This window comes from Amborella trichopoda, chromosome 3, assembly GCF_054954075.1.
Source record: "Amborella trichopoda isolate Santa Cruz 75 chromosome 3, AtrichopodaSantaCruz75HAP2 v2.0, whole genome shotgun sequence".
Lineage (NCBI taxonomy): Eukaryota > Viridiplantae > Streptophyta > Magnoliopsida > Amborellales > Amborellaceae > Amborella > Amborella trichopoda.
The window spans coordinates 60,984,420-60,993,001 of record NC_142338.1 but is presented as its reverse complement, the minus strand read 5'-3'; the positions used below and the strand labels follow the sequence as shown (position 1 = coordinate 60,993,001).

General features: G+C 35.7%; 1 protein-coding gene across 3 annotated transcripts; it reads right to left on the bottom strand.

The window, feature by feature from the left end:
* Positions 1-306: 306 nt before the first annotated feature.
* On the bottom strand, positions 307-7,160 carry LOC18421559 (uncharacterized). 3 transcript variants are annotated; one of them, XM_088861990.1, is made up of 11 exons: positions 7,118-7,160; positions 6,792-6,866; positions 5,684-5,915; positions 4,371-4,575; positions 4,015-4,105; positions 3,743-3,879; positions 3,342-3,585; positions 2,086-2,190; positions 1,711-1,893; positions 1,180-1,381; positions 307-1,098 (listed from the first exon to the last, which is right to left on the bottom strand). In XM_088861990.1, the coding sequence occupies exons 3-11, from the start codon at positions 5,904-5,906 to the stop codon at positions 614-616; spliced, it is 1,875 nt and encodes a 624-aa protein (XP_088718116.1). In that variant the 5' UTR covers positions 5,907-5,915; positions 6,792-6,866; positions 7,118-7,160; the 3' UTR covers positions 307-613. The 3 variants fall into 3 exon arrangements, with proteins under 3 accessions (XP_088718116.1, XP_088718114.1, XP_088718115.1); XM_088861988.1 differs by lacking the exon at positions 6,792-6,866; XM_088861989.1 differs by lacking the exons at positions 6,792-6,866; positions 7,118-7,160 and adding an exon at positions 6,587-6,754.
* Positions 7,161-8,582: the final 1,422 nt, after the last annotated feature.

Below are 8,582 nucleotides of genomic sequence, written 5' to 3'. Positions count from 1 at the left end.
ACATTCTCACTCTTAGCCTTATTCCCCTTCTCACCATCCTTGCTTATAAGAAGGGTTAAAATGAATTTATATTCCCCTAATTTAGTCTATATTAACATTAACCTTTGTATCTCTTAACCATGAAAAATTTATTAAATAAAATCTAAGATTTGAACTATTTAACAATTTACCCATATTTAATGTTCTAATATTAATAGTGGAAAATTTATCAAACCGCATCTACGATTTGAACTATTTAACATCTCTATCCATATTTTATGTTCTAATTTCACACTGCCAATCATTCTTTTGATCAAATTTGGAATAGCCCAAATGAATTTTGAGGTTTATTATATTATACATAAGATAAAATATTAAATAGATAAACTTTGGATACATTATGATGAATTCCCTTTTAGTAAATCTAAGTTCTAATGTTGTAAGAGAACTCAGCAAGTCAACAAACTTTTTTACTTAATAATGCATATAAATAACTCATTCATTTCCTTTAAAACTCAATAAATTAAAATATATTCCTCATCCTTTACATCAATATTCCCCCCACTTATTCTCAGAAAAAATAAGTGATTAATCCCCATCACCCCAACTTACAAGACACAAACTCCCAGTTTCTCTACCTTGAAGTCTTCTCAGTTGTGAGCCCAAAACCAAAAGGAAACAATGGGTCATAGTGCTTATCACCTACATTCATGGGCAATTGGTCTACACTCTTGAACCATGTCCTAGCAAGCTTTCCAGTAAATGGGTAGTCCCCAAAGAGATTATCAGCCACTCCTTGGCCCTCAGTACCAGGAAGCCAAGCTGCAACCAATGCATCAATATATTGTAGGAAAGGCTGGAGTACAATAGGCCTTCCAGATATCACCACAACAACGCACTTCACTGATCCACACACATTTTTGATGATTGTGGGACCGGGTTCGGGCATGGTCAGATTCATGCTGTCACCGTTTGTCTCGGCGTAAGGGGTCTCGCCCACAACCACGACAGCGTAATCATAGTCCTGGCCCTTAAGGGAGCTCGCACTTGGGTTTTCTTCGAAGACCACTTGGGTCGAGGGGCTCACAGTGGACTTGATGGCAGTGAGGATAGTGGTACCTGACATGGGAAGTTGACTAATTAGAGAGAGAGAGAGAGAGAGAGAGAGAGAGGAAGCATTTAAAAAATAAGAGTGTATACCTTTGGTGGTATTCCCACTTTGTCCCTGCCATTGGATAGTCCAACCACCACACTGGTAACCCAAGTTGTCGGCGTGGGTTCCTGCAACTAGAATCTTGGGAGCTTTCTTATCAAGAGGCAACAAAGGCTTGTCACCTTCTTTCCCATTCTTCAGTAGCACAAGAGATTTCCTCACTGCTTCCCTTGCCAACTCCCTGTGCTCCTGCTCAAAAACAAAACATGGCTTATTCAAATACTGTTGACTTCAAACGATCATCAAGGGAGATCATCAAGGGGAGGGAGGGAGAGAGAGAGAGTGAGATAGAGAGAGATCATATTGCACATCATATTACTATCTACATTTGATTTTTTGTTGAATGAAATTATATTAGCAATGTCTCCCTATCTTCCTCATAAACTTCCCTCTAAAAGGAAAAGAAAAAGAAATTGTGATTCTATGAGCAATAGAAGACTAACATGATATGCAAATAGAACGAAATTGTGCATAGATTACGAACAGTGGATATTTTGGGAATTAATGGATAGACTAACCTGGCTGCCAAGTTGGTCTGCCAAGCTGAGATCAGCCAAGGGATTCTCAAAAAGGCCCATTTGGAACTTGACCCTCAAAATCCTTCTCACCGCATCATCGATCCGGCTCATGGGAATGGACTTACTGTTAACTTGTTCAGTCAAATCATTGATGAACTCCGTGAAATTGTAAGGAACCATAATCTACAAAAGGAACAGCAGAGAACAAGAAACATTACATGACCATGGTATTTCTCATACTTCCTAATAATTCTACTAAATTGAGGTGAGAATATAGCATAGATGATAGAAGTAACCCTCACCATATTACACTTCAATTCTGAGTAGGATTAATTGTGTGATAAAAGAAGAAGATATTTCAGAGGCAATACTAACCATGTCGATGCCAGCATTAACTCCGGCATGGACAGAGTAAGGATAGTTGGAGCCGGCTGGACTTGTGATCCGGTCAATACCCTGCCAGTCGGAGATTACAAAACCCTGAAAAAGGAGTCAAGTCACGATGCATTAGTTAAGGGACATGGTTAGCATGCAGCGAGAACACAAAACCCTGAAAAAGCAGTCAAGTCACAATGCATTAGTTAAAGGACACAGTTAGCATGCGGCGAGCCCACATATTGTAGAAATGCAGGCTTGGCAATAAAATATAAATATAATTTGATCCTAATTTTTAGAGAATATATAATCCTTAATATGGAGATCATGAATATGAAAAAATAAATAAAAAATTGAAAACTAAAAATAATAATTATATTAAGAAAACATTTTGGACCATTAGTTACAATTGTTTTTAGATGGACCACCTATTTGCATCCATCTTTAAGATGGATGCTTTATACCTCTGGACCGCATATTGAAGAAATGTGGTCCAGCCCGCATGAAACAATTGTTTGTAGTTAAAAGCCTATTACATAAAACTTATAGTGCATCAAGTACTAACGACTACTAGAAACTACAGATTTAGTTTAGCAACCGCAGCACTTGCTTTAGGCAATAGCTACTAGAAGTAAGCGCTCATAACCACCAAGTACTTAATTAATAATTGAAAGGATTTTAACAAAGGGTTTTAAAATAACTTGCACAAAGGGTGCTCTAAACATGAAATAAGATTGATTACACTACAGGATAATGTGAGGTCGTTTCGCATCAAAATATTTAAAGGTACCAGGAAAAGTCTAATACTACTAATTGAAAAAGGAAATCATTTTTTTGGCAGGGTGGGGGGGATGGATTGAGTATATTGGCTGGTGCATGGAAGGGGTTCTTAAAATAAACCCTTGAATACTAAACAAAATATAGCATTTAAAAATTCACCCCCGAGTTACTCAGAACAGGTACCCTGTGTGTTCCGGATGACCCAGAGTCAAATAACACGAGTCTTGACCCAGTCTAGCCAAGATTTCACTGAGTCCCAACTGAGCCTGTCCAGGGCCTTTAAAGAAGCCAGTGATTCTAGCACGAGTCTTGACTGATTAGACTCGGCACTCAGCCAGCTGACTCGGAACTGCCCTTTACCCAATTCTGTGTTTTCAAACACTAAGAAAAGATATAGTTATTGATCAAGAACTCAAATGTTGCGAGGTATGTGTAATAAGAGTGCAATGATTCAGAGGAATGGATGGTTTTCTTACCCTGAAATGAAGGGTCTTCTTGAGGAAATTGGTGACCAAGTCACGGTTGGCGTGCATTTTCTCTCCATTCCAACTTGAATATGAAACCATGACTGTTGAAACACCCTTGATAATAGCGTGATAGTAGCCAGCCATGTGAATTGCAAGCAAACCGTGGCGATCAATAATGGTGTTGTTCTCATTGATGCCATTGTGTGTTCCTCCATCACCCACAAAATGCTTGGCACAGGCTGCAACCTTTGTCCTGGGTGACAGCATGGATTTAGTTGAAAACAACACTACTCGCTGTGGTGCCTTTTATGTTTCTGAAAAGTACTTCATCGCAAACACAGGACATCGAATTTGTGGATCCTAATTACTCTCTCTCTCTCTCTCTATGTTCAATGTCCTAGGAGACTTACTTTCCGGCAACAAAAGGCACACCCTTTTTGGGTGCATCTCCTTGTAATCCTGGAATGATCTCAGTCATTGCCTCGACAATTTCTGGATCCTCACTGTAACTCTCATAGCATCGACCCCAACGAGGATCTCTACAAACCTGATTAATAGAAACCAAAGGGTTATGACCATTCAAAAAAACAAAAAAAATGAATCACTAGGAAAAGAAAGAAAAGAAAGCAAAACTCAATATTGGTTATCCAAATCACCATATAATGATCAAGCTTGTCCTTACCGCAATGCAAGGTGCGAAAGTATAAGGAATGCCAGTTGCTCTGACTTCCAAAGCAGTTGCAGCTCCAATCCTCTTTAACAAATCAGGATCCCTATAAAAATAACAATTTTCTCACAATAAGAATCAAGAAGCAATAAAGGAATCAAAGGTTCTTTTTATCTTTTTACAATAAATAACAATGCAAATTAAGGTAAGATCAGAAAACTGTAAGTTAAGATATCATTTGGCCTTCAAATGACTTAAGCATGTGAAAAAGCCCAAATAACTACTTGACTGTAAAAAAGACAAAGCAGAGGAACTCTTAAGAGTTTTTTCTATTAGTTTGAGAAATCATTGGTAAAATTTACAGTACATGCCTGGTTACTCCAAGCCCCACATTGTGAGGGAAGATTGTGGATCCATAGACATTGTTATGGCCATGAACTGCATCAATGCCATAGATCATGGGGATTTGAAGGCGGGAGGCCAAAGCGCCTCTCTGGAACTCATTCACCATGTTTACCCAAACAGCGGCACTAGCCTGAGGAGATGGAACACTCCCACCTCCACTCAAGATACTGCCTGAGAGAACAAAGAGGAGCGAAACCCACAATTTTAGACACGAAACACATGAAAATTAAAGAAAAATAGAGTTAAATTCATGGTGACAAACCTTTCCTTGAGTTAATCATCCAGTTAAAATCTCATATTGGAGAATTTATTATGGAACCAATTTATGGGGGGATTCGAATTTTTTGGTTCATAGCAAAAATAATGAATAAACAAAATAATGGGATAATATCAACATCAACCTCAAAGCCTTTTTCCAACTAATTGGAGTTAGCTACACAAATCATGATCCACCATTCAGCTCTATTAAGGGCCATACCCTCAGTGAGGCCATAAGTCCCCATATCTTTTCTCATTTTTTAGCCTTTTAGCCAACCTAAGTCTACTTTCTATATCTTATCGCCTATTGGTACGACACCTAAATTCTCCGAAATGTCTAAAATAAATGGGATAATATGAAGGTGTGAAAATTATTAAAACGAAAAAGAAAGACAAAATTTCCCATATTTTTGGAATTTTTCATAGACTTTTACATTATATTTATAAGAAAACATTTTTTTTAATGCTCATATAAAAAACACTTCTTCATCATGCAATTTATATGTACGTTCAAATTTACATTTGCAGATAAGGTCTTAAAAACTCTCACAAAAGCGACATGCATCATTAATATTGATTGTGATGCTTTTTGGCCTTTTAAAAGAGGAAAGAGTACTTAAATTAGGATGCAAGGACTCAAAAGTGAAATACTGGGCCTTTTTTTGGGGAGAGTGGGTAATACTGGGTCCTTCAAATAAGAAATTTTAGCCCGAAACTAGCAAATCATAATGCACACCAATCTGTAATGAGTGCGCCTAGTTTGGATCAGTTGAAATTTTCTAATTGGAAATTTAGCCTGAAGCCTCTCTATCCAAATTATCTGGTTTTGGAACTCTCAGACTCAGATTCATATTAATGGGAAGAACAAAAACACCAAACTATAAGAGATACCATTTAACTGTCACGAATTAATTACAAAAAAAGTACAGAAATAAGTGAACCACCTGTGCTCTCGAAAGGTTATTATTATTAAATAAGCAAATAAATAATCATAAATTAAAAAAGAAAGGTTTTTCTTTACCTATCGCATACTCTTTCATCACACTGTAATTTGCAACTTGGCGCTCGATCTGAGTCATCTGACCGATCTTCTCAGCCAAAGTCATCTGGCTCATGAGATCATGGATTCTTTTGTTTAATGATGCCTTTGGATCTTTATACACTGGAGTATTATGAGCTTGGCCCATTGATATTAAGCAACAGAGGCATAGAAGACTGAATATACGGATTTGAAAGGTAGCCATTTCTTGTTTCTGTAGATCATAAGAAATCGAGGTAAATATTCATTCAGTGTTAAAACAAGCCAAATATTTCTTATGATTTGAGGAAATCTAAATGAAAAAGGCTACAAATATGACTCTAGAAAGACCACATTACTCAGTCTTTCTGATAATGTAGAGAGAGAGAGAGACAACTAAGAGATAAAGAATAAGCTGAGGAAATGCGGATGGTGAGAATGGTTTCAAGTTTATGATGTATGTTAATATCTGGAAAATCCAAAGAGAAATTAAAATGTAGAAAAGAAAGGAAACTGTTTACATGTTATGCCAATCTACTGTTACCGAAAACTCCAAGATATATCTAGAGAATGGGGCATTCAGTAAAAATCCTTTCTTTTGGTAATTACTCAGAAAAAATCATTAGAAAGAGAAAAGACAAGGTATAAGAAAAGATCCACAAAAAATATCCAAATTAGAAATAGAAAACACTAGGAAGATCAATCATGAAACACAATAAAGATCAAAATAATATAGAACTCAACAAAACAGTAACTTCAAAAATTGGAAGACCAGAGAACAAAAAGCTCTGATCCTTAGTTGCTTAAGCAAGATATTAACTAAACAGAAATGAACAAAGATAACATTTACACATAAAAAATCTATAGAACCAGAAGAAACTTAGGCCATTGTCAAATAAAACATACATTAACCAAGAAAAAAAAAACGAAGATATGCCCACACAATAAGGTCCTTGAAAGATAGAACCAAAGTAGCTCTCAAAACTCAGAAAACCCAACCCAAGATATATTACACATTTGAACAAAACCCACAACGAAGAATCTAATCCCATACCCATTATAACATGCATTCATCTCACTAAATGTACAGAGAGAAAAAGACAGTACTCACATTGTTTTCCCTTTTTTTAATTTGGAAAAGGTTAGGTGGTAGGCACAAATTGAAAGGTATGATAAATGAGCTATTCTGGCCACCCAATCAATAAATAAATAAACAAAAACCAACCCATATCAGCATTTGAAAAAACATGACAAGGAAATGAGCTATGTTGCTCACCCAAAAAAAAAAATACAGAAGGAAAACCAAGCCTAACCCATATCACATTTGGAAAACAAGGCAAGGATAATGCCATTAACATCAAAAAATCTCGAGAGAGATATGAATGGCATTAGCCTCACCAAATTAGAGAGAGAGAGAGAGAGAGAGAGAGAACTCACATATGGTAAGAAGAGTGCAAAACTGGTTTAACACCCTTGGAGTGGGGAATGAACTAGAAGGGAGAGGGTATATTTATAGAGAAAGTTTAGGATTTTGGGAGAAGAATTGGATAATAATAGGGATTTAGCCATTATCCTTACAGCTGATCTAGAGTAAGCAGCGGTTTTTCCAAACAAATGCCATTTCTGGTACAAAATTTGCAGGGCCACCAAATTTAGAGCGGTAATTCAGGCCGCTTTGAAACGACATTGACTAATCTCTTTGTTTTCTCCTCTAGAAAAGCTGCAATGACCATGTGCCCTTTTTGGTGGATTTCTAGCCGCTACAGCAGTCAATTGGGGCTATTGACTAAAATGTCCTTCAACAATCCCTTACTAAAATATCCTTTCAACTTTTATCTTTTTTTGTGGTCTAATGAGGGATATGTAGTAGAGATCTTTGAGAAAATTTATCATATTATCATGAAAGATGAACAATTGAGAACTTTATTTATATTTTTTATTTAATTTTAAAATACTTATAAAAATATACATGACCTCGAGTTGGAATTACAAATAAACCCAATAGTTCACCTATTTGTCGAGATTTTGACAACCTTTTCTAGTTTCTATAAAGTAAGATATTTGGAAGGTTTACAAACCCATAATGGGAAAAGTTTATATAGAGCCGAGGCTCTAAACAATAAAATTAGATCCTATCTCATAAATTTTACTAGAAGAGGTTGTTTTGATGTTTAAATATCCTCAAATTGATTATCTCGACATCAAGATGCATAGACATGAGAAAAAAATGGATTTTAAATTTTAAAAATAGTGTATTTTGTATCGTATTTTTTTACCATGATTTAAGAACGTACCCTTGTATAATAAGTATAGAATGTGTTGCTACATTTAAGACCTTCCATGATTAATGAGGTTTAGACGATCAATTTACAAGTTTTATGAGTCAAATTTTCCAATTTATTGGAGGTGTGACTTTATAAAGCAGTACTTTCCTTTTAGTAATAATAATAAATCATTTATTTATTCACATATTAATGTGGTACATTATAGGAGAATACACAATTACTGAATATCATAACGGATACTCATTCCACATAATCCATTGTGTTTATATGTAGTTGTAAGCCAATTGAGATAATTATCATTTATTTATAATTAAGAAAGGAACCCGGTTTTTATGTGGCCAAGCCCGCATATGTAGAAATACGAGCCTCTTAATAAATCTATTTTTTAGATGGATTTTTAGACTTAATTTTTAAGGACATGTAATATCTAATATGGAGATCATGAATATGAAAAAATAAAAAAAAATTAAAAATTAGAAATAATAATTATAGTAAGAAAACATTTGGACGGTTAGTTTCCATTGTTTTTAAGCATCCATCGTTAAGATGGATGCCTTACACTTTGTGAACTACATATGTAGAAATGCGGTGGTCCAACCCACATGAAACGATTTTCC

Coding starts and splice junctions, on each gene's coding strand:
- LOC18421559 (XM_088861990.1), bottom strand. CDS start 5,906: ATGGCTACCTTTCAAATCCGTATATTCAGTCTTCTATGCCTCTGTTGC. Junction 1,894..2,085: donor TTAATGCTGGCATCGACATG/GTTAGTATTGCC, acceptor TTCCTTTTGTAG/ATTATGGTTCCTTACAATTT. Junction 1,099..1,179: donor AAGTGGGAATACCACCAAAG/GTATACACTCTT, acceptor TTCCCATGTCAG/GTACCACTATCCTCACTGCC.